At 33.7% G+C, this 26,838-nt stretch overlaps 1 protein-coding gene and 1 non-coding gene across 2 annotated transcripts in view; one reads left to right on the forward strand and one right to left on the reverse strand.

Moving 5' to 3' along the window:
* The window catches only part of LOC133198998 (fibrillin-2-like), a 48,697-nt gene extending 30,570 nt beyond the window's left edge, over nucleotides 1-18,127 (reverse strand). The window contains exons 1-2 of the mRNA XM_061334898.1: nucleotides 17,904-18,127; nucleotides 143-5,389 (exon numbers count right to left, since the gene is read on the reverse strand). Of these exons, the coding sequence (XP_061190882.1) occupies nucleotides 143-5,389; nucleotides 17,904-17,967 (5,311 nt within the window). The 5' untranslated portion in view covers nucleotides 17,968-18,127. The remainder of the gene's footprint in view (nucleotides 1-142; nucleotides 5,390-17,903) is intronic.
* A 1,698-nt stretch (nucleotides 18,128-19,825) lies between these two features.
* On the forward strand, nucleotides 19,826-19,908 carry Trnal-uaa (transfer RNA leucine (anticodon UAA)). The gene has a single exon. It is a non-coding gene; the product is annotated as a tRNA-Leu (tRNA).
* Nucleotides 19,909-26,838: the final 6,930 nt, after the last annotated feature.

Genomic DNA, 26,838 nt, shown 5'->3' on the forward strand with positions numbered 1-26,838 from the left:
AGTGTAATAAAAACGGATATCAGTAGAAACAGAAATGAAAATGTATGTTCGAATTCACAGAGAAATTGATTCTACAAGTGTAGGATTAGACACTTTTCATTGTAATTTTTAACTCATACGTTAAAAAATCAAATATACATACATAGAGATCCATATGAACCTGGTCGACATCCAACAATACATGCCCCGGATGCTCTTTCACAAATGTCGTTGATGCAGTTCGGGTTACATGTTGAAGTGCAGTCGGAACCAAATTTTCCCTGAACACATCCAACAGTACAATTTCTGTCAGTTCCGGAACATGCATGGGACTGGCAATCTAAAGAGCACATTTTAGAACAATGATCGTTAAAGAAACCAAGTTTGCATCCATTTAAACAAGCACCGGATGTTCGATGACACATTGGTTCCCCGCTTACATCTAAGCAATTAGGACAGGTATGGTTGCAGAAAAGACCATAATAACCATTCTTACATTCATCATCACATTGTCCGTTTGCTCTGTTGCAGCTTCCACTTAAACATTGGCCTGGACACGATTGTGAGCAATCGTTTCCAAAATATCCTAGTTTACAATCATGGATACAATAACCTGAGTCTTTCGAACAAGTTTGTTCAGTCCCACTGCTAACATTACAGTTACTACTACAAGTGAACTGACAAATAGTTCCGTGCCTTCCTTTAACGCAAATATTACAACTACCTGTCTGAAAATCGCAAGATAAACAGTTTTGTCCGCACTGTTGAGAACACGTTGGTCCGTAATATCCATTGTTGCATCCATTTGAACAGTTACCTGAAGCCTTATCACACCTGCTTCCAGCACAAGTGGCACTGCATTGCTTTTCGCACCGATCTCCAAAATAGCCATCAATGCACAGTGTTAAGCAAAAGCCTGTACTGACATCACATGCAGAACTTTGACATCCCAACCCATTATTGCAGGCTTGATCACATTTTGTTCCCCACCAACCATCTCTACATTGATACCGACATGCACCAGAGTCTTTATCGCACATCAGTTGCCCACTTGAAGACAAATTACAATTGGAACTACAAGTAAACTGACAGTTGGTTCCATATTTGTTCGATGTGCAGTTGGCGCAGTAACCTGTATCACGGTAACATTCATTACATCCAACGCATGCCTTGCTGCAGCTTGTTCCGAAAAAGCCTTGTTTACAGCTAGTCTTGCAGACACCTGTATATTGATTACAAGCGTTATCAATACATCCTGTACTGCAGGGGGAATTACATTTTTCTCCAAAGTACCCATCTTTGCATTCAGAGCAAATGCCTGTCGACCGAGCACATCGAGAATCCTTACAGTTTGAGCTACAGGGAAGAGAACAATCCCCTCCGTAATATCCAGGTAAACACTGAGACAGACAGGTACCGTTGTTTTGGTAACATCCGTTTGCATCGCAAGTTTGACAAGTGTGATTGCAAAACGTTCCCCAGTACCCAGATTTGCAACCACTGCCACAAACTCCATTACTTCTGGCACATACTCCACCTATGCAACCAGTGCTACAATCCAGCTCACAAAATTGTCCGTAATGTCCATTCTGACAATCCCCGATGCAATAAGCAGTCGTTTTATTACAACTTCCAGCACAGGTAGCACTACACTGGAAAGAACAATAGTCTCCAAAATACCCATGTACGCAGGATCCAATGCATTTTCCATCTTGTTTATTACAAACTCCTGTTCCACAAGTTGTATTACAGGCTCTGTCACAGTACTCACCAAATCGACCCTCAATGCAAGCATTGCATACCCCAGTTTCTCGGTTGCAACCGTTACGACAGTTTACACTACAGATTGAAGTGCAAGTTGGCCCATAGTACCGTTCTGAGCAAGGGTTCGTGCAATATCCGTCATTTCTTCTGCACATATTTTGCTGGCAATTACCATTGCATGATAACGTGCATTTTGGACCATAGTAACCTTGGATACAGGCATCACAATCTCCGGTGCTCTTATTACAGGTCCCGTTTAGACAATTTCCGTTACAAGAAGACCTACAATACTGATCATGGAACAAATTGTTTCTACATAATCCAATACACGTTCCGTCCGATATGGCACAACCGTTGCTGTCGCAATTGGCACAGTTTTGTAAGCAGTAATCTCCGTAGTAACCACTAGGACAATTTAAACAAAGTCCTGTTGTTTTTTGACAAGCGCCTCGACAGGTGCTTTGGCATTGTGATGTACAATGGGAGCCATAAAAACCTACATCACAGTTGGCTAAGCAAGCACCTGTTCGGTCGTTACAACCGGCATCATCACATGTACTACACGTCTGGTTACAGTATGTACTATAATACCCTTTGTCACATCCCATTGTACAGGCCCCTGTGATTTTATCGCATGTGTCACTTTTACAAAATGCGCTACACGGAATTTCACAGAAGTTTCCGTAATGACCAGTTTTACATTGGCCATTACAAAATCCCGAAATCTGATCGCATGATGATGAGCATTGAAGGCTACATGTAATGTCGCATTTTTTTCCGTAATACCCTGTACGACAACCACCAATGCAGTCTCCATTTTCTTTTAGACAAGTTCCAGAACCACAGTTGGAGTTGCAATTAAGCTGACAAAATTCACCGTGTTTACCAGTGTCACAGCTACCAACACACGCACCGCTATATCTATCACAGGTATCATCTGCACATGCTGTATCACATTGTTCATTGCAATAATTGCCCTTATACCCGTTTGGACAATCGTAAGTACAATATCCAGAGGTTTGGTTACATTTGTTACTGATGCAAAATGAGTTACATGATGATGTGCAAGTTAGACCGAAATAGCCATCTCTGCAAGCAGAGCAATGGCCATCAAGTTTATTACAAGATGCCGTAGCGCAGGTTTGGCTACAAAGTTTGTCGCACTTTTCACCAAAGTACCCTATCTGACACTCTCCAAAACATTTACCCTCTGCTTGATTGCATCCTTGACTGTCACATTTGCTGCAAGTCGAATTGCAGAAGGCCCCATAATAACCGATGTTACATTCTGAGCAGGTACCATTAAAACGTTCACAGGTTCCGCCTTTGCATTGTGGGCTGCATACTCCTGAGCATGTTGGATTATAATACCCTGGTTTACAAGATCCTAAACAGACACCAGTCGATCTATGACAACCTGAGGAATCGCAGTTTGAGTTGCATACACTTTCACATGTGTTACCAAAATACCCCACTGAACAGCTTTCAGTGCAATAACCATTATTTTTGGCACATGTCAGATTACTGCAAGTCGGACTACAAGAACGGTTACAAGACGGTCCATGGTATCCTACTTTACAGGAAGCGATGCAAGAGCCATTAGATATACGGCAACCGAAAGTGTCGCAATTTGGACATGCTAGGTTACAAAAATTGCCAAAATAACCTACATCACAACCCATTTCACAATAGCCGGAAGATCGAATGCATTTGTTATCGCTTCCAAAGCATGTTTCCTGGCAGAGCAAAGAGCAGTAATCGCCATACCGTCCATGCGGACAAGGATTGTCACACACACCAGTAACTTGGTTACAAGAACCATTACAGTACTCGACACATTTAAACTCGCATTTATATCCATAATAACCAACATTACAGGAGCCGATGCAGGAGCCAATAGACCGATCACAAGTTCCCGACGAGCACTGATCACTACAATTCAGATTGCAAGTCAAACCGTAAAATCCGTCATCGCAAGCATGACAATACCCTGTATCTCTCTCGCATGTGTTTTGAAAACATGTCGAACTGCACCTTTCTGTGCAGGTTTGGCCCCAAGAACCAATTGAACAATTCTGGGAACAGTAACCGGTGTCCTGTTCACATAAATTTGACGGGCAATTTCTATTACAAGGCATTGTACAATTAAACCCGTAAAAACCTACTTTACATCTCAAACATTTCCCAGAGGTTCTGTCACACATCTGATTTTCACAATTTGCGCTACACTGAAGATCACATTTTGCCCCGTGAAATCCAGGCAAACAAGACCCAATGCACACTCCAGTTTCAAAAGAGCAGCCCTGTGAATCGCAGTTTGGACATGCGCTTTGACAGTTTCGACCATAATATCGACCATTAGAACAACTGAAACAATCGCCAGAGGTTTTGGAACAAACAGAGCTATTACAGTTCGAACTACAAAACTGAGAACAGTTTGCACCGAAACGGCCAACCTTACAATCTCCTATGCAATCTCCATTGCTTTTCTGACATGCCTCATTAAGGCAACCAAAGGAACATTGATTTGTGCACATGCTACCGAAATACCCAGGATCGCATTGGCTATTACAGATACCACTTAATTTATCACAGCCAGTTGAATCACAAGTCGCACAAGATTGATTACAAAACAATCCGTACAACCCAGACGTGCAGTCGGAGGAGCATACTCCTGAAGTCCGATCGCATGTGTTAGAGGAACAACCAGTGGTACAAATCTTTTCGCAAAAATCGCCGAATCTGCCGTCTTGACACTTACCAGAACAAAATCCCGAGTCTTTATCACAGTTACCACTACAGGAACTGGCGCAACTCTTCGAGCAGTAATCACCGAAAAATCCATCTTTGCAATCACCTACACACAATCCATCGGATCTAGAGCAGTATCCAGTCTTACAGTTTGGATTACACGGATTTGCGCAAATGTCTCCGTACAAACCAGGCTTGCATCCAGTTGAGCAAACTCCAGTGTCTCGATTGCACTTTCCGTCACATCCAGTGCTGCATTTCGTAGAGCAAAAAGGTCCATAAAATCCAGCTGGACAGTCGTACGTGCAGTGTCCGTCATTACGTTGACATGTTTCTAGATAACAAGCAGAATTACATCTTTTGTCACACTTTTCTCCATACCAACCAGCATCACAGGATCCGGTACAATTTCCTGTTTGTCTATCACATTGACATGCTCCGCAAGGAGTTTCACATCGATTATCGTAAAATCCGTTAACACATCCGACTGTACATGTAGCGTTTGTGTAGTAACAGTTTTGTCCTACACAGAAAGGACTGCAGGTATTTTCACAGCGTGTTCCCCAATACCTTTCACGACAACCCCCAAAACAACTTCCGGTTGTTCCGTCACAAGAATTTACACATTGGTCGCTACATTTGTAACAAGCTCCTCCTGCACTATAATAATTACTGTCACAACGATCACATTTTTCTCCTATCCAACCAGTTTTACAACCGCTGGTACAAATTCCAGTGGATCCATTACATGTTGATCCTGACGACACCGCCTGACATCCCTGGCTACAGGGTTGACAAGTCGTTGACAAGGGGAAGTAACCACTGTTGCACAGTGAGCATGACGTCACACCAGAAGCTTGTATGCAAGTCTGACAGTTCGTTATACCACATTGGCCTGTAATAATGAATAAGAAATGGATATCGATAAAGTATTAATTGTTTTATTTAAAAAAGGTAATAGAGACCAACAATACCTGAAACAACAACAAGAAGGATCAACACGGGCCCTTTAGAAACTGTGGGAGGGAAACAAACCATTTTTTTTATCTTAAATATGATTGAAATATTAACACCTCCTGTGCCATGAAATCTTTTTAAATCATATGACCCACGAATCGTATCATAATAATTCAATAGCAATGAAATGATTATTAGACATGTTCCTCTTCTAACTATCCTTTGTACGTCTCGTATTAGTGAAAATTATCTTAAGGGACGTAAAACGACAATTAATGCTTTAGTTTCTTTCTTTCAATGTATTTTCTTTGTTGTTTCCTCACCGTTTCTTTTCTTTTTGTTTTGTTTTCTTTTTCGTAGATAAGTATCCTATATTTGACTGTGTATTTTTTTCAGCGTGCTGGCGGAAAACGGTTATCTTCTTATTCAAGTATACATATGAAATGGTTTTATTTAGAACATTCAGCAATGCGCTCATAGCTACGATAACTTCTAAATGAATGAATTTCCGCCAAATATCGTCCCGGCTAAATACATTGTATTTTCAGTATACATGTATATTAAAAAAATGTTTTTATTTATTTTTACATACAGACAAGGGATAACTAAAAAAAATCTGAATTTGATTTTATGATTACACATATAAGAATAGAAAAAAACGAACGAGACATTTTTAGAGGGGTAAATGGGACGAGAATCTAAAAAATTATTTTATCTGACGTAATCAACAGGCAGTTTTTTTTTGTTTTTTTTTGTTTTTTTTTTATTTCAAAAGACTTTCAATGTATATAACATAAATTCGACTATCTGGACATGGAAAGCAAAGTAGCGAATAAAATCTGTAGATAAGAGCATTGTAAGCCGTTACTTACACGGGCACTTGGGGTATTGACCCCCCCTTTCCATTTTATTTCATTTTAAACCTGGGGTCGAGTCACCTTTTTCTTATGTTTGAATTTTAATATGTACTATATGTTATCAATAATGTAACCCTTTTGTCTCTTTAAGCTGTTTTTAAATATATCGTTTTCGAATGATACATAAAAATCCCCCCTTTTTTCTTCTTTTTAAATCTTGGGTCGAGTCACCTTTTGACTATTTTTGTATTCTAACATGTACTATATGCTATCGATAATGTAACCCTTTTGTCTCTATAAGCTGTTTTTAAATATATCGTTTCCACTGATACATAAAAGAGAGATTTTCTCGTCGTTTAACTCACTTCTTAAACTTAAACTTTGCATGATTATCTAAAGCATAAGAAAACATGAAATATGCAGACATCAATAATTTTTTTTTACACATTCTTCTTCCGTTTCATGTTTCCATTTAATTTTCATGTGCCCCCGATTAGTAAATATTTCGATTAAATCATCCTCATCTAAGGGCTTCTTTACGGCCTAAGGGTAAATTGTCGGTATTAGAATTCAAAAATAGGAAAAAGGTGACTCGATCCCAAATTGAAAGAGAAAAAAAAATGGAAAGGGGGAATCTATATCCCAAGTGCCTGTGTTTACTTACAGGAGGTCAGTGTCGCTAAAAAAAATGTATTAGTTTATGTTTCATAGTACCTTAGCAGTTTTTAATTTGTGATAAAACCTTTAAATATATTTTTAAAATGTCCTTTTTAAAAATAAAGGTTAAACTTTTAATGTAATAGGTGCATTTGCGATGGTTTATGTAATGATTTCTTTATTAATTAAACAAACTGTTAATTCAAATATGTTCAAAGGAAAAGAGGTCACTTGAAACTTGTGCCCATATCGTTTCACGATACCATGTGATATCTAATCAATCAAAATTTCGCGGACTATTCCGACAAGCCTAAAATTCCGAACACCCCGGGATGCGATTGATAACACATAATGAAACGCTTTCTAATACTTCCAGTGTTGGATTCGAATCGTAATAAGCCTTCATTATATTGGATAACTTCAGTTTGTTCTATAAATAATTTTACACTAAACAACCATTTCCAACAAAAGTTATATCTAAATATTGTATCGACTATTCAAATCGTAAGAAGCCTTCATTATTTGTGATAAGTTGTGCCTTAAACAATATAACAATAAAATACCAATACCAACAAAAGTTATAGCTGATGTATTGAAATTTCTTTTTCATTGTGACGTCATAATCAAATGTGCACAAGAAAGTCGCCCAAACCATATAAATTGCGTACCCAGTTTTAATGACGTCAGCAAACCCGCGACCTACGTTAAATTCGATCAAATTCCTGAAATGGCTATTTAATCTTGAATGGACAAAATTAACTAAAAGGCTTTAAAATTATTGGTTAAAAAGTTGAAAATTATTTGTTTTCGATTCATTTTTAGTTTTTCTTGTTTTTAATGCTTTTATCTGCAACTTTATTTCGACGATAAAATTTAGTGACACGTTAGATATCTGCAGTTAAAAAATAAACTTTTTTACGTTAACGGGAAAACAGATTACATGTTAATGACACCGTGAGAATACTACATGTAGTAGCTTCGTTGAGGTAATTGTACACGGTACGTGTTATCCATATAATCATTAAAATCAGTAAGGCGGGGGTCCCTAATTGTCCAGGTTAATGGTTATTCACAGATTTCACGTGTGGTCTGATCTCACAATAGAGATGTCATGCAGAGAAATTTGCGAAAAACATATCAGATTTAAACTGATTTCTGTCTTGTTAAATCTCTTGCAGGAATTAACAGCGTTGATGATGTACTAGTGAAGAGGAATGAATATATGGGCGCATATCTTCTCGGCTTCCGATCTCTACCTCTCCGATTTATACGAGGTATCTCTGCACATTTAAAAAAATCTCTTTTTTATTTTTTTTTTAATATTAAAACATCACTAAACGGCGGATCAAGGATTTTTTTTTCTTATTGGTGAAGAAATGGTGCATTATCGATCATTGGAAATTTCTGACAAGCAAATAATGATAATAGCAATAATAATAATGATAATAAATAAATAAATAAATAAATAAATAAATAAATAAATAATAAGGAAAGTCGCCATGGTTTTTTCTCGGAAAAGGGAAAAACAATAGATTGAAATCCGTTTTTATTGCATTATCAAAAACTAAAATATATCGTAAGAGCTGAAAACTTTCCCACGGGCGCTGGGGAATGGGGTTTGGTGGATTCCATTACTTTCCAAAGTCATTTTTAGCCTCAATAACACTGCAAATCCTTAGGGACAGTACAATCCCTTCCCCCTGCTGGGTATATCCTTACACTCTTTTTAGCATGGCTTCCTTTACAAAATATATAATTCTTCAGGTCAAAAATACCTTATCCTGAGCAGATTCTAAATTTCTGGGTAAACGGTAGAAAGGGCTCAAGGTAAAAAAAAAATCTCACATAAAAATAACTTTATAAAGGGTGAGATTTAAGGGGAAGAAGCCTTGTGTTGACCCTCCCTCCCAACCCCTTTAAGAAATTTTGTTTATAAAATTACTTTTTCAAATAGAATAATTGAACAAACCAACGAATTAAATGATTTCACACAGTTAGCAGCTACATGATAAGCAATATCTTTTTTAACACCTGTACTTTTAGATATGTCAATGGGTGGCCCAGTTTTACACCTCATTTTGTCAGCAGGTGCCCCCATTGCGGTAGGCATTCATGCGTGCTCAGCTATTTGTTTCGGTCCACAAAACAAACCTAAGAGTTCATTGTCTCGTCATTTAGGTAGCTTAGCAATTATAGTGTCACTGTGCTATATATCCTTTATAGTTGTCCCAATGGAAAAGGTCTTTATTTTATTTTTTTTTAATTTAATCCCTAATGAGATTAAATCAATATCTGTATTCATCATATGCATCTCCTTGTTATTAAGATGTCTTTAATCAAAATCACACTTTAATATATGTATTTGCTTTACAGAAATATCAAGGAGAAATCATTTTGTAAAAGTATGAAACACAAGCAGAAAAAAAGAGTAATGAAGGACGGAAAAATAATTCTATCCAATTGTCTTTCTTCTTTAACCACAGAAATACTGCATTTCTATGAACCGTATGCATTATATTAAGGAAAGTATATATTATAGAATGACATGAAACTTGTGATATTTATACGGTGTCGAGACTCAATAGAATAATCGAAAATTAATTATTAATTTAGGATTTTGTAAAATATCAGTGTTTTTTTCCATTTGATTTCAAACGAAGGCATTCTATCCTCCCTTTTGCGCATGCACATTCGCAATTTTTCCAAAATGAGCGTAAAGGAACAAAAGACGAACAAAAACTGGATGTTATTCCGTTGTTTCTATTTTCAAAAGAGAAAATGTTTTCTGAAAAGAGAGAACTCATATTATCTATACACTGTATAAAATATCATATTATCAATTACAAATATGACAAAATTTCCAAGTATATTTTGTATTTAATGCAACTTGGTAAATTCCAAATTTATCATATTGCATATCTTGTATTTGGTTTGAACATATTTTATTGTAATTTATAATTACAAAGGGATTGGGCACAAGTTCTGAAAACTTATTACGCCATCTCCCTACAGGTAAATTACACATTTAAATCGTCACAGTTAAACATGAAGTTTTACAGTATACAACATTTGCAAAGGCTTACAAAGCGATGCATTTTGCAGATATATAGACTAACTTAATTTTGTACAAATCCATATACTGATACATTAATTAATGCTAACAAGGAAATCTACTAGAATGTTTAATGAATGTTTGAACAAAAGAAAGGGAGACGTTCATTTTCTGCAGCATTCAGTGAATCCCCCCCCCCAATAAGACATGTGTATCTAGAATGTGGATCTTGTTTAATTGTAAAAAAAAAAAAATATTTAAAAATACTTTTCTGGCTTTCTCATACTTTGGACATACAAAAAAAATAATGATATGTATCCTCAACTTTACCACACGAGCATAAAGAACTTGATATTAAATTGCATCTATAAAGGTCGCTATTCAATACGCAATTATGCCGTAGTCTGGTTTGAAGAACATTTAGTCGTCTGTTACCGTACTCAAAGTATGATGGTGGAGCAGATTTTTTAATACTAATTTTAGATTTGAATTTTAACATTGACTGTAAATTTCGAATTTCGAGTGGAATTGAGTACCATTTATTTACTACAGTCGGAATAAATGTAGACTTATAAGTTTGTAATCAACAATTTGGAATATCATAATTTTGAGAATTTCTTGTAGAGTAGATAGACGTGTTACAGCCCATATCTGGAAGTATGTTCATTAAGTATTCAGGCACTAAATTATTATGAAGCTTGAATATTGTTTTTATTCTAGCTTCTTGTCTTCTTCAACTAAGAGGTTTCCTTCCCGTTTCAAAGCAAAGTGAATCTTTAGAAGCTATAGTTGTTAACCCTGTTACAATTCTAGCAGCATAAAGTTGCAGTTTTTCTAACTGATCGTTATCACTATGTTGACAGCATCCCCATACCACTGAAGCGTATTCAAGTTGCGGTCTTATGAATGACGTATACATGACTGAGAGAGTTTTTCGATTTACTTTAAATTTTCATTCTTTCAAAAGAGATAATTTTTTTTGTAGGCCTTAAACAGTAGATTTTCAATATGATGTGACCAACTAGCGTCGTGTGAAAAAAATACTCCGAGGTGTTTGTGTTCAGAGATGAAGTCCAATTGGCATTGTTGAAAAAGAAGCTTAGGATATTCTATGTTTTTCTTTGTACTAAACATTATTGCTGTAGTTTTAGAGGGATTAAATTTCAATAACCATTTTTTAGACCAAAGTTTCAGAGCATTTAGATCTTTGTTTAAGTCTCTTTCAATAATTTTGATATTATGAGACGAATGCTGCAAAGAATTATCATCAGCAAATAATCTACAAAAAGTAACCATATTATCATCATTCACATAAATTAAAAACAAAAGTAGTCCTAAAACTGATCCCTGAGGAACAACAGCATATAAGGGTTTGGGTGTTGATAACAAGTTACGATACATCAACCGTTGATACCTACATTTAAGATAATTCTCAAGCCATTTATACAAACTACCAGTAATCCAATATGTTTTAATTTTAAATAATATACCTTTATGCCAAACACGATCAAATGCTTTTGAAAGATCACAAAATATCATACAACAAAATTTTTCATCATCAATAGCTTTTACAATATTGTCATGTTTCTATTATTAACTGGTACACTGTTGAGTGACCGATTAAAAACCAAGCTGATATTTATAAAGATTATTGTCATGAAAATAATCATAAATATATTTAAACGCAACTCTTTCCATGATTTTTCCAACACAACTCAACAGTGAAAGTGGTCTATAGTTAGACATCACAGAAGGATCTTCTTTTTTAAAAAGAGGAAGTACATTTGCTAATTTCCATCCGGAGGGAAAATACATTCATTCAGAGATCTATTAAACAATAAACAAAGCGGTTTAGCAATAGTAAACTTTGCTGATTTTAACATCTTGTGGCTTATATTATCAGGACCAATAGTTTTGTTTGTAGGAAGTATTGTTACAACATCAATTATTTCTTGCTCAGTAATACATATACTACTAATTTCACTGTTACATACATAATATGTTGTATTTGTTTAATCCCACCCCAAGTACCCAGTTTGTTCAAATTCAGTAATATGAAGTATGTATTTAAATTACTTCCACTCGGTGAGGATCACAATTACCTCATTAAGGACAGCGAAAAAATTATTTCGGTGACGAAGAACGGTCCTATTCATTGATGAATATTATGCAAACTTAAATGTATCAGATTGCAGTGCTCATTACTTTAACTAGTTTGTAAACCGGTTTTGTAATTTTAGAACAATAACTCGAGCCAACAGTTGTAATCAATGACTTGTAACAAAGTTTAAGGTGGGGCCATCAGCTTAATTATGAATGAACTTTATTTTAAAGACAAAGAATAGTTGAGGTTTTATCATAAACAATTTTGAGTATTCAATATATTTTTGTTTTACTTTTGAGCTTTAAAATTACTATTCGTTACATTGATGGACAGCTGATGGACAGGTACAAGATGATAATTTCAATTAATAATTTAGAATTTAACCTTTTGAACTATCTTATTTTTTTTATCGTAAATTTTACATCTGAGTCATTTTTTAATAAGCAATTGCATGTGTGATTATTGAGAGATTTTTTTTTGTATATTTGTACCCTTTTCAATAAAAAACTCAATTTATTTCGAAATTCATTCTCAGAATATACCAATGTTGTGAAATTAATTAACTTCTACATGTATCACAGAAAATTATTCACTGTAGTAATAAATTTTAAACTTTCAATTTCTAGAGGCTTTATGTCGAAAGCCTTTATAAACCATAATGCTGACTTTGAAACTTTGATTTACCCCATAGTGTAAACGTTGACAATTGGATTAACCATTGTGATCACTATTGAAAACTTTGATTTACTATAGTAATAGCTTTGACACTATGAAAACTCTGATTTATTATAGTGATCACTATGAAAACTTTGATTTGTAAACTATAGTTAACTATAGTATTTTTAGGGGTATGATATACATTGGCAAAATTTATGGGACACGTTTTCCCCTCCCGGATCCAACGGGCTTTCATAAAATGTTCATAGTTAATGAAAAATCTGTAATTTTTCCATGTCTTTAGACTTCATTCATCATTATACGTTACTCATTTTTTATATGGTGACATATGTACATAAATAAATTTTACATTCATTATACATCAAGCATAATACATGTTCATGTGCATGTATAAAACACCACACTACAAGTTTCATAGGCTATATATTGGTACATTCCTGTACATTTATTTATTACCTGTATATACTTGTAAATGTTTTTTGCCTTACGTTACATACTGTATATGCAGTACTGCAGTAAACACGAAAATTGCAGTTTTGAGCCTTTAAAGGGGTAGTTCATTTTAAAGATATTTACTAGCTCTCCGAATGTCTGCATTTGTTGTTTTGTAATTCTTTTTATTCAAAAAATCTATTTGAAAATTCTAAGTATTAGGTTTGTGATCAATAACCCATATACAAATGTTTTGTTTAAATGATCAACTATTTCTAAAATTTGATACACGTTACATTGTTTCGATACAAAAAGAGCCTCAAATACATGAATTTGCTGACTTCATTAAAACAATGAATGCCATCGAAAATATGATCGTGCACACTATATTTTATAGATTTTTTTTTTATTCTGAAGTCGGAAAAAATCTAAATTTTGATTTAAAAAAGTATAAATCGATGACTACACGTGTATATTAATTGGATTGTGAAAAGAATATTCTCCTACATGTATTATGTACAAGTATCATATAAATATTTACATGGATAAATAATTTTCCTCCAAGAAAACTATCTTCTAACTTTCCTTATCATTTTTGTGGGTAAGGGATACTTGATTGATTTTTACTATCTTGGCACGTTTATTTTTTGAAACACTGAAATATTTTTAAACACGTTGCATTTAAATTCTCTAAAGGGAACAAATCAAAAGAAATATCTAGACCCTGCACTGGAAATCTACGTATTCCTCAAGGTCATACAATCACCAAGGTCAGCATGAATTGTTTCATAATTAGAACTAGTGCTAATTGTAACGGGAACCGTTACAGATGTTCCCCAAACGGCTCCCCAATTCCTTATGATACCCCATTCCCTACAAGCTTCATTAAATTACGCAATACTTTTGTAATATAGATGGAAACTTTATTTTGAAGGGTATTTTATTGGAAAACCACTCCGATATAGCCATATGGGTATTAGCCAATCAAATTTCAACGCATGTCCTTGCACATGTTTTCTACATTTTTCATATTAATTTTCTTTAAGTGTCTCACAATATATACATTTGTGTTAAGTATCAAAGAATTTCATTGAAAAATAAGAGAGATGTAACCCTTTAAGTATAAGCCAATCTGAATTCAGCATACGCGCATGCATGGCCTTGCATTCAAGTTTGGTAGTATCATAATGTAGGGGCCCAATGTGCCTATCCATGTCATAAATTTCTTCCTGTTTTGTTGAAAACCAAGGGAGTTATAGACATTTAAAGTTTCAGCCAATCAGATTTTAGCACACCTGCATGCGCGTGCTTTCAAGACATTTCCTATATAACATGTTGTAGCACCTTATAATATATACTTATATTTTATATTTCAAAGTATTTTGTCAAAAGAAGAGCGCACGTGCATGCGCGTGAGATCATGCTAATTTGATTATGTCATCTCGTCTAGACTACTAATGTATCTTTATGTTCTGAGTTTCAAAGCAATTCATCAAGAAATATAAAAGTTATTGCTATATTTAGTATATCAGTCATTTCACTCATTGCACACGCGCGCACGTGCATGCATGTGCGTGCAAAATGACCTTCGTTCCGAACACCTACACATCATGCCTATTAACCCTAAAAAGGTTTCATGTCAATCGGATGAGTGGTTCTATGAGAACACTCCCGGACAAAAAAGTACCGGAGAAGAAAGTAGAAAAAGAAGAAGAAGAAGAAGAAGAAACAGAGTAAAAACGATATGTTCCCAAACTTCGTTTGGGGAACATAATTAGTACAGTTATTAAAGATACAAAACAGAGGAGAACAGGAATATTGACGTATAAGCATTGCTTGTTTAAGATTATAATTTATTCATAAAAGCAGGCTGCAATACTCATTGATAACAGTCCAGTTACGCAAGTTTAGATTGAATGAACGTAATTTAAAAAAAAAATATCAATAACAGACCTACATAATGTTTAAAGTTATATTTGCGATGAGGTTCCTTTTTTCAGTTGAAGTATATATTTAATGTTGTAACAAGCAATATTTACTGGTGAATAAGATTAATTCTAAATACTTCTTGAATTAAATGAAAATGTAGCATTGCTTTAATTTAATATCAGCAGAGAGAGAGAAAGAGAGAGAGAGAGAGAGAGCATCCATTCTAAATTAAAGTAGGATATCTCTCCATAAATCTACGTATATTGAGAGAACGATCATTAGCATTTATGCCTGCTGTTCAATCAATTTCATTGATTTGAATAAAATATATTTTAAATAAAAGAAGAAGGGTTCGATCTTTTCTGTGGTGTCTTAAATAAAGCAGAGGATTAAAGAGCAAAATGTGCATGTCGCCTGTACGATCGTAACATGTATGGAATTTTCCAGAGCAGCAGGCATTGGATCGAACCCGATGTTAAAAAAATATTAATCACTAAATGAATACTTGTTTCATGTGTATCTAAAAAGCGTTGATGTTAATGGACTTAGAAAAAGTGGTGTATAACATTTGATAAAACTATATATAAATAGTCAATATATTCATGTTAAAAAAGGCTATTAGTTAGTTGGGTTGATACAAATTAATTGTCCCTAAATTTAGCATTAGGTCTTCAAATATTAGAAATAAGTACTGAAGTGAAAATATTACGCCAGTCATTCAAGTGAATCGTGAAGGTCATTTTTTAATCATACAGTTTACTCAAAAGCCAGGTCTGAGATTTAAATATTTGTTTATCCGTTGAATCAATATGAAAGTTTGTCTGATCTATTGAAACGAGGAAATAGGAAATGAAATTTTGTCTCAAACTTTTGTTCAGATTTAAAAGAACGTGAAAATGGAATTGACTTTGAGTCGTTTTTTATCTCCTACCAACAAACCTCGTTGGTGAAAAATTCATAATGCTTCTCGACTTCAGATTTAACGTTGAACGCAATATTAATCCTTGAAGTTTAAATTTCATGAACTCATCATTTATAACCTTGATTTACCTTTTTTCGGGAAAAAGAATAAACTGATTTTATTTTTCATTAATTTAATGGCTACGTGCATACTTGTAACATTGTCTTTCGCCTAAGTTAATGTAGATTTTAAATGATTATAATGTTATTCAAAACTTCAATTGAAAAAGAAGTAAAGACTATTTTTATTTGGGATTTTTCAATTATATAAGGAGGTATATTTCTTTATAGATATTAGAAATCCATGCATATTTGACATCATTCCCCCCCCCCCCCTTTCCATGCAGGAATGGAAGGGGAAAATATTTACAAATGTATATAGAAGAGCAATATTTACTTTGAACAAACTCAGCCGATCGTTGAAATGATTTTAAATTATTTGTTTATATCTCATTTGACTTGCAATACAGCTGGATTTAATCGCTTTAACTATTTGTACAGCTCTCAGGTTTATCTGATATCAAAATCTGAACATTGATTAGACTGAGTGGAATTTAATGTTTAAAAAGGTATTAAGGAATTGCACGGCGCGTTCCGTTGGGATTATGTTAGCATTAATTCTAATGTTTGTCAATTACGACAAATTGTGCACTGCTCTTTTGCCTAGCTCCAACCCCAACCAAATCCCCCTCTTTCATTCCCCTTCATCCTTCAGATGTACTTTCGAGTATGGTTCTTACCGATATAAAGGTACATATTCTTCACAAAATATTATTTTAATATTGCCCTGAGAGTTTTAACTGTTTAAACCCATGCGTCTCGTGAAAGGAAAAGATGTAAAACATGCTTTATCCATTTTTTATTATTTGTGCTTGATAGAAAATATATTTTGAAAAATCAATGGTTGAGAACAATATGTTCGATAAAATGCATGAAATACTTTGCTTCCAATTGTACAAATTATTTAATAATTAATCAAATAACAATAATGGGCCTTTCCTGTCTCCTTTTTAAGCAGAGAGAACATGATTGAGTGACTCTTTAGGATTGGGAGGGGGGGGGTGCAGGGGAAGGTGCAAATGCAATATAGTTTCCTCGTTCTTTTTCTTACTTTTTAATTTATGATTATACATATACACTCTGCCATTCTGATTTTCCATTCACTTTATGATCGACGAAGAATCAAATTATTAAGTGCCACTTTAAACGAATTATTTAAACAGTTCCTTGAGTATTGAAATACGAGAGTTTGTTCTCCAATTACTCTTATTTCAGGATCTTCCAATAATTATTTTTTTATTACTTTTTTGACATGCAATTGCGTGCTCAATTCTGTCATTTCATAATATGCTTCTCTCATTTTTACAAATATTTATTGAGAAACTTGGCAATTATCCTTGTCTTCAGTTTTATTTAGAACTCCAGCAAATCATTACGTAAAATACATCCGGCTTCAATATTTAAAAATATCGTACACGATCGTATATTGATTGAATGCATGTCTTGTTAGAACAAGTATATTTCAACTTTTAGTTCGTAAAAGGAAGTATTTCATTTATTTATTCAAGTAAATGAAAATCTTTCAATGAAGCTCAAATTAAGAAGAGTAATACATGAAGGTTTAAATACCCGCTAAATATATAGATGACAGATTTTTATTACCACCTCAAAGAACATAATTGCTCTAAGGGTTTTCAGCCTCAGAACACCTGACAATATCCTTGTTAAATGATCATTTAGAGCCTATGAAAGCATATTTAATGGACCAGTAGTCCAATCTTACCTTTAACATCAGAAATTCCCACATAAATTGATAGCATAAGACATAGAAGTTTTAATGTCTCCATGATCTAGTGATATATTTACTTCCAAATCACTTTTCACAGCATCATGATATCAGATCGATTTAAGTCCCAGAGCAGAAAAGTCTTCAGTTAAAGGTAGAATTTGATCCAGTGGGCTCTGCACCTAACAAATCGATTTAATTTCCAGAGAAAATAACTTCTCCATATACAAACTCCAATCACAGTTTCTGATGTCTCAATCACTTCTACCTCAGATAGGGTAGAGAAAAGGGCTCTTACTGAATAAAGTCAAAATCAGCTGGTGCGCGCTCTGTCCTGTACCGAGACCCCACCCTAACTAGTGTATGTCGGTTACGTATATTTAATTTATTTATAAGTCCTCGGTCGTATACTTGTGTAAATGGTTCTAGTTCATTTGCGGCCTATTGTGATCTAAGCCGGGGCCTTTTAAACAGTTCAGCGGGTATTGGGAATCTTATACACTGGAAATACAACAATGGGTACCAGCAAGACAAATAATTGTCTAGTGTATCCCGCAGTAAATTCGTTTAGATATGGTTGTGTCGTCTTTCTTTCTTCGTCTTTCATTTTTAAATTTCATGTTTTGGTGTAAGCATATTTTTTTTTTGCCTTTCTATATTTTTAACCTTAAAACATATAATTTTAAAAAAAAATGTAGGATGGAAAATAAATGATACATGTATGCATTCTAAGTACAACTTTATGCTGTTATTAAAAAAAGAAGAAGACATTCTATAGGCTATTTTTGGGCATATATAGGAAGGGGAAAATTCCCTATTCTGATATCAACAATTATATATTAATATACAACATGTACATTAATTAAATATGAATACAATGTACATGAATTAAATGAAACCTATAAGTTTTTAAGTTTCATCTAAACAAAAATATAAAAAAAAAAAACACAACAACAAAAACAACGGCAAAATTAAAAAAAAAATGTAGCCTTTAGAAACGTAAATTATCATTCGACGATAAAATTTTATAAATGGAAGTGAATATATACGTACTCATTTTGAACATTTTTTTTTTTTAAATTGAAGTTACTTTATAAGACAAAAGGGCCGGGGTGGGGCTAAAAGCTACGTAACATTTCAAAAAGAGAAATTTAACGTGACGTTTATAACTGTGTAAAATGTAAATGATAGCAGTTCTCTCTTTTTCACATGTTCAACTACACAAGTCACAGGGCAAACCAGGTTACATTTTAATTTTACAAAAATCGTCTTGTACATGTTCATGATGTTTGTTGATGCCCCCACGATGGGGATTTCCAAGCATTGAAGGAAAACCTTTTTATCAAAGCACGCCAAAATGTTTTGTAGGCTAATGTAAGGAAGAGAAACATTGTTTTTCCGTTTTGAACTTTTGATTGACCCCACAAAGGGGGGAAAACATATAGTATATACTTAAATTTTTGCTAAGCCTGGATCGGACGATTGAATTACGGGAAAAAAGTTTCTAAAATTCTAGATCCCCTCGAGCGAAAAAGATAAAGAAAGAAAAAATAATTTCACTAGCAATAAGCATCGATTTAGAAAATGTTCTCATTTTCATCAATTTTCTCAACCATGGATGCAGATGCATGTGTATTTTTTTTTTCTGTTCGATACTTCTATTGATAAAGGCACACCCTCTCCCAAACCGGGAGAAAAAAAACTCTAGACAAAAAAAAAAAAATGAAATGAGGACGAGGATAAGTAAATTAACTTTGTTAAATTATGTCAGATAAACTAACTTGTGCATAGGTAATAAGGTGTTAGATATCCGACATAATTTTTTTTTATTGTAGGCTTAAATCTAAGGTGAATTAAGAGAGTTATGCCTCTTTGCACACGTTACGAACTATCAAAATAAGACGATTTCGTGTTTCTGAAGTACGGTGGCCGAGTGGTTAAGGCGTTGGACTTAAGTTCCAATGGACGAATGTCCGCGTGGGTTCGAGCCCCACCCGTACTAATTTATTTTTTCCTTCAAATATTTATAAATGTTTTTCCCAAAGGCCTGGACACAGTTGTCTTGTTTCCATTTTAAATTTTAATGCTTATTCAAAGAAAGTAAATAAATAAATAAATAAAACGAGTTAAATGAAATGAATTGAACGTACATGAATATTCTAAGAATTCAATGACAACGACATTTTTATTTAAATCTCCTCAAACATCTGTTTTTGTAAACAGGGCAGGATCTCTGTTAATGTTTACGTTTTCCCGGATGTATTCAATTTGTTAAACTCTGAACACATCACTGAGCAGGGAGTGAATATATTGGTGAGTTGGTTTTGCTTTCTCACATTTCTACTCTGAATTTTCTGGATTATAGTTTTAATATTTTTCATTAATACACAACAAAATTTCTACGTTTCTTAAGTATTAAGGATAAAGTTTACTTTGTGAAAGTGCACGGATGTGTCAATCAAACGCGTCCCTAGATTCGTAGTTTCAATAATTTCCAGATAAAAGAAGTTTCTGAACACGCTTCTATTATATTTCCGTGTGAAATGCTAAAGCAACATATAAGTTATACAGAAAAATTGAGAATATACATGTATTAACTTCAAATCTGTGTTCAGGCCCCTTTAAGGACCTTATACAATGTACACTGCACCCTAATTTCAGGGTACTTTTGTGAATTTCGACTGACCAACCATTTGACATAAAATACAACAACTTGTTATCTGCAGTGTATGACATAATTTAATATGAATCCAAATCTAAACATTATATTAGACTAAGATAGAATAGTTAAATACTTTATTTGCATGTATTTTCTCCATTTGGGTTTTTCTTTATAATTACTTCATTGTCTTCGAAGATTTTTCTTGGGTAAAAAAATCCACCCTCCCTATACATGTATTTAAAATAACAAAAAAGTTAATTTCAAAATATCCCCCTTTACGCTATATAATTTTTTAAAGTCGAAAAAACATTTTTCATCAGTGTAGAGAGGGTCATTAACAGGTTTCCTCCCCCCAAAATAAGGTACCAGGATTTTATACAACATACCTGATGATGGTGTTTCCTTTCTTGTTCAGTCTATTGGATATCACTGACTTCAACTGCTGATAAAACAATTTCTGATGTTTATATCTTTTCAGATATTTTGAAAACTGTCAATAAATTACAAGATTATAATGATTATGACTGTATATTTACATTTGCTGTGTTTTTCTGCTAATGTGAAACTGATTTGAAAGTCATTTTTGTGTATACTCACGCGCAGAAATATACACGGTGAAACTCACGCTAAAGTGACGTCACAATGAGGCTACAGAGACGTAAATAAAAATGTAACGATATAGGACATTCAAACAATGAGTATATTTTTTATGCTTTTAAACGTGTAAAATGTAAATATAAGGAATGTTTTTTTAAGTTTAGTGTGAATTATTGGTGTGTAAATCACACAGACGCGCGCGTAGGCATATTTTTCATGAAGCTATCACCGGGGAAAATAAGTGTAAAAACTTTCCGGCAACAATGAAACATAAAAATGCTAACGATGGAATAGCACTTTATTATGACTTAGGTCGGTAGGGCGAATTCTGGAAATCCAACAATCCGAAGCCTAGGACTTTACTGATTAACAATGTTGCATGTAACATATAAATAATAAAATATAACAATAACAATTAGCACAGTTCTGAGCATGAGTGACAGATGGCTTAGATAGAATAACTCATGACATGTTGAGTAAATCGATTGAATTGACACAATTTGAGTTAATGGTAATTAGCATAATTAAAGTCTTTAATGTTGTTTAAAGTAATTACAATTGATTAAAAGTATATTTTAAGGTCAGGTAAAACATGTCACTAAAATTGTTTTTATCAAAAATTACTTGTGATAAAGCACTAGCGCGCTTCATGAAATATGCCTACGTGACAAGTCTGTGTGATTTACACACCGATAATTCACACAAAACTTAAAAACATTCCTTAATTAAACTGGTCTGATGTACAATCCTTGAACTTTGCTCATGACACTGGAGCACACAGCGGGTGTGACAAGAGCTAAAGATCAGTAGCTGCCTGATCTGAAAAAATTGGGATGAACAACCAGAGAGCTACGGTGCCTACCATTGAAAAAAGTATATTTAAATTGCACACAGAAATGCGCTGTTTCTGGATTTATCTTTTTAGTGAGACAGGGAATGTAATTTGTATTATTTAATTGGACTTTTTAGCATGATCTTTGCTCGTTATCTTCTCTTTCCTTCTATAGTCTGCCTTTCTAAACATTTATAGAACAACTAACCTAAAGTAGATCCTGTATTTCCAGTAAAGGTAACGCTTTCCTTCAAAGCAAACACATACAATGCTTGAATATTATTCCATATGTTACAAACCTAAGTGATACTGTTCAAAAACGTAATTTTTTATTACTAAAATTTAGTAAAATATATTGATACCGATATATTTAAATACACATGTAAATATGCTATACTTTGAGATCTCTTAACAGTCATTCTACAAAAACATGCCCAATTAAGAATTTTTTATGTCGCTTACAAATTATCGTTGCCATATCTTGAATATAATTCTATATATTCTGACTTTAATCTAGATAATTTGTCTTTTTTTTTTTTTTTTTTTTTTTTTTTTTAAATAGAAAATCCAGGTATTTGCAATTTATCAGTAGCATCTGTTTTAGTTTCGGTTAAACCAATTATGTCATAGGAAGAAATGAAATTTCAGTAAATTCGGTATATTGAAGTCTTCTATTTGCACCACATACATTTAATGACAAAAGCTTTATTTCACAATTTGCTGTCTGTTCTGGCCTCCGGCGTTGTCCTTAATGGAGAAAACTGGTCTATTGTAAAGGAATTTTTTGTATGGATCACTGACACTGTTCGCATGGTTTGAACCTGTCGTGGTTCCACGTTGAGTCCACAATCTTTTTTCAGGGATACCACAAAAAAACTAAATTGTCTCTCATTGATCTATTCCGGAGATCAGTAATCGATTCCTTCAGCTCATAATTTTTCTTTTTTAAAGAGTCATTACTTGTATTGCTATACCACTCACAACCAGTGGATAAGCGTTTTATTAATTTTTTATTTATTTTATTTAATTTGACAAAAACCACATGTGGCGCAAGTCATACATACAGTAAAAAATATATAGTCACACAGATTTTCTTATATTAAATGCATCACGTATGAAGTTACAAATATTTCTTGTTGATTTAACATCTGCTGGATTTCATAATGTTACAGACTTGTGTTGTGTGGTGATGATGAAAAACAACAAGGCTGTTGGTTCGTGTTTAAACAAGACGGATCTCTTTATTATGATGAATCAATAGTGATGGAAAAGTAAAGTAAAGAAACCCTGTAATGAAATAACACATTATAAATATTCAGCAGAAAAACTGTAGAATTATTGATCAATATACAATCAATATAGCTTTATCAGAATCAAAGAGAGATAATCCAATTATATGAAATATACACAATCAAATCTCCCATTTCTTTAATCAATATATAACTATCATAAAAACTTTACAATCATTTTCTTGACAATGTATATATACATTATTAATTATTGTTGCTCATAAAAATAATATCATTCATACCATTCAATGGGAATGAGTCATACTGCAGCACATATATAAGCTGCATACACAAAACAGACAGATACTGGAGTAACAATGAACAACTTTGTAGATATCTACACTAAGCATAAAATAAAGTTTACTTTAAAAATATAAAAAAGTGAGACATCCATGAATTTACTATTTACAAATAACTATATCCACAGTCTCACTCTCACTATTCATTTACTCCAGGACAAGTGACTTTAGGAATTAAGTGCAAAATTACAGATTTCACATTTAATAAAATTAGAATAATATATTAACATTAGTATGATAAAATTACTTACCATGCAAGTGGAAATATGAGTCTCAATGTCAAAGGTCTTTTATGACAACTTGAAAAACTCAATCACCAAGATATGACTATAGCTTTCCACTGCTAAATCAGAATTAACCAAAAACACAAAGAAAACTTGGAGGGAAAAGCAAAACCCAATCCAAAAGCATAAGACAAACTAAAAAACCAATGAAATTAAAAGATACAAAATGACCTTGGCCAGAATATAATTACAGCTCTGAGGCTAACACTGGACCTCTCCGGAAAAGAACAATTTAGAAGTCAATACACTTTACTACGGATTAAATGAATAATTGTATGATTCAGCTGTAGAAGTGTGCTCCAAATAAAAATATATACATAATTAGATCATATGCATAAATGCACATGCAATATGCATTGCCATGCACATGTGCATAATATATAAAAACATGAGTCTGTCACAATAAGATATACATGTATTGTTAAAAAGTTACAAAATTCACTTCTTAGTTGTTTATAAAGAGGACATACAAAAAAAAAATGATGTTCATCTTCAACAACAGTTTGACAATTAATACAATATCTTTCATCTCTTGGTATAATTGGATTACAATATCTGCCAACCTCTATCTGTAATTTGTGGGCGCTTATTCTTAATCGAGTCAAAAAAGAACGAAGATTCTTGGAAATGAAAAAATTTAAGTATGGTTGAATTTAAAGCTTGTTTAGATTTTCTTGACTTATTAACTGACTGTAGAATGATAATTTGCCATTTCCTTTTTCTTTGATATGTCTTATATCCCTAAAACTATATTCTCAAAACTCTTTTTCAAATTATTTTCAAAATCATTTATTGATAATGTATTAGCATTTGAACCAATAACTTCATCAAGTATAGTTTGTATACAGTTTTGCCAACATGTTTTTCCATTTCCTGCAAGTTTTTCATCCTCTAAATATGAATGTTGAAAAAGCAAGTTTGAGTTCTCTTGATCTGAAACAATTTTCTGTAATCTGTAATAATATCTAAATAATTTATATATTCTGAAAATAATGGGAAGTGCACTAAACTCTACTCTAACTGCTAAATTAGGAGCTTTATTATGGACCGCTAAAATGACTTTCAAGATGAAATTTTGAATTTTTTCGAATGGAGTTTTATCAAAGTCTTTTGTCATTTTATATGACAATCTTTTGAATGAAAATAAGTTTGATTAAATAAATTAAACAACAACATTTAAAGAATATGTGATTTTTTTTAAAAAGACATTTTTACAAGTATTTTATAAGAAGGAATGTTTACGTTACCGTTCGCAGCGTAGTAATACACAGTGTAAGACAGAAAAATCTCACACTGCTGTCTCACACTGGACTAGAGGGACCGCTGACTCATTCGCGGCGTCTCTAGACTTTTCACTTTAAGTTGGGTACTTAAATTCCGAATGGAAAATGATGTTCCGATTTTCGCAGAGCCCTCACCGGGAGGCATAGAAACTATAAACAGTATGGCGTTTCATCATAGAATGGGTAGTAAACATCGCTACAACTCCAATTTTAAGCAAAATTTACACGTGACATTAATTGTAGGGGGATGAGTTACTTTCGTTTTCATGACGACAAAGAATTGAGAACAAATTTATCTACAGTAAATAGATGGAATCGATCTTCTAACCCCCACTCGAGTTGCATTTGTTTATGATGGCTTGTCTTCTTTACAACCTCTACACTAAGAAATACACTGTAACATGTATTTTATAGTGTAGGATAAGAAGACCTTTTTGACGTGGTCATTTGATTGCCGTGTTGGTTTTGCACTCGCATGCGTTATTTTATTTAGTGGTTTCCTACGTAGGTGCAAGGTTTCAGCTAGGTTGGTGTATTTCCCGTATATATATATATATATATATATATATATATATATATATATATATATATATATATATATATATATATATATATAAAGCACTAAAAACCAACAACACTGTATATCCTAAGTGTCGGATCTACTAAGTAGATACAAGGTCACAGATGGAAATTTATATAAAGCACTTAAAATGACCAACGACACGAACAATAATAATTGTCAAATTTTCGGGACAACCTGTCCCTTCCTCAGGACAAAGAAAAAAGTTAAGAAGTCATAAAAACAAAGGAAATAGAGAAGCAAAAACAACTAGCACTACTACTAAATTACCAAACACTAAATATTTACAATGTTACATGTTTAATTTGGAGTTTATAAACAGTTGTGAACAAAGAAATCCGGAGCGCTATGAATTGCGTCCGGTCTATCAGGTGTAATCTGGTGAAGTGTGATTTACATAATTGAACGAATTAATTATCGCTAATTAATTACGGCCAACAGTAAATCGTACATTGTCTTATTCTCTCAAAATAGCGCAAGTCTACATGATAAAAAGAAATTAAAGAAAGATAATATGGAAGGACAATTTTGAAATATGAATTTTGATATATTATAAATTTGGAAATCGGAAAAAAGAAATAAACAAAAATGTGAGCTGTAACAAATGAACTCAACAAGACTCAAGGAAAGAAATTTCTCCGAGACAGTGTTCCACAGACCAGGAACAACCGATCAGAGGTCCGAGTTAACAAAACACGTAAGCCCCGCTCGAGACGCTTCAAGCGCTTAACGACAATCGCGAGGGACGGACCCTCACAAACTCCTTACGTCTGCTCAATAGATCTAGTGTTCCTCTCTCCGAATCGGAGACCTCACTTCTTTCCAAGGGACTGAATTTCTGTCCCACGCCACATGAGGTCGACGAAAAACAAGTCAGAGAGGACACCCGAGCTTTCTTTCGGAGACTTCGGTTGAAGGAGCAATTTTCTAGAAAAAACTCCGAAGTTGACTCATATGACTCTTCTCAGCCACAATTGCACGACCTAGAGGAACACAAACTCTATCGGCCAAAAAGTGACTGGGAACCTACACCGGGCAAATGCGGAGCCCTTGAGTCGTATATTGACGCCGTTGAGTCAGACATAGAGAAACTCCTTTCAATGCCA

Source organism: Saccostrea echinata, unplaced genomic scaffold, assembly GCF_033153115.1.
Source record: "Saccostrea echinata isolate AGI-Se365-2 ecotype Australia unplaced genomic scaffold, CSIRO_AGI_Sech_v1 ptg000033l, whole genome shotgun sequence".
In the NCBI taxonomy this organism is placed as follows: Eukaryota; Metazoa; Mollusca; class Bivalvia; order Ostreida; family Ostreidae; genus Saccostrea; species Saccostrea echinata.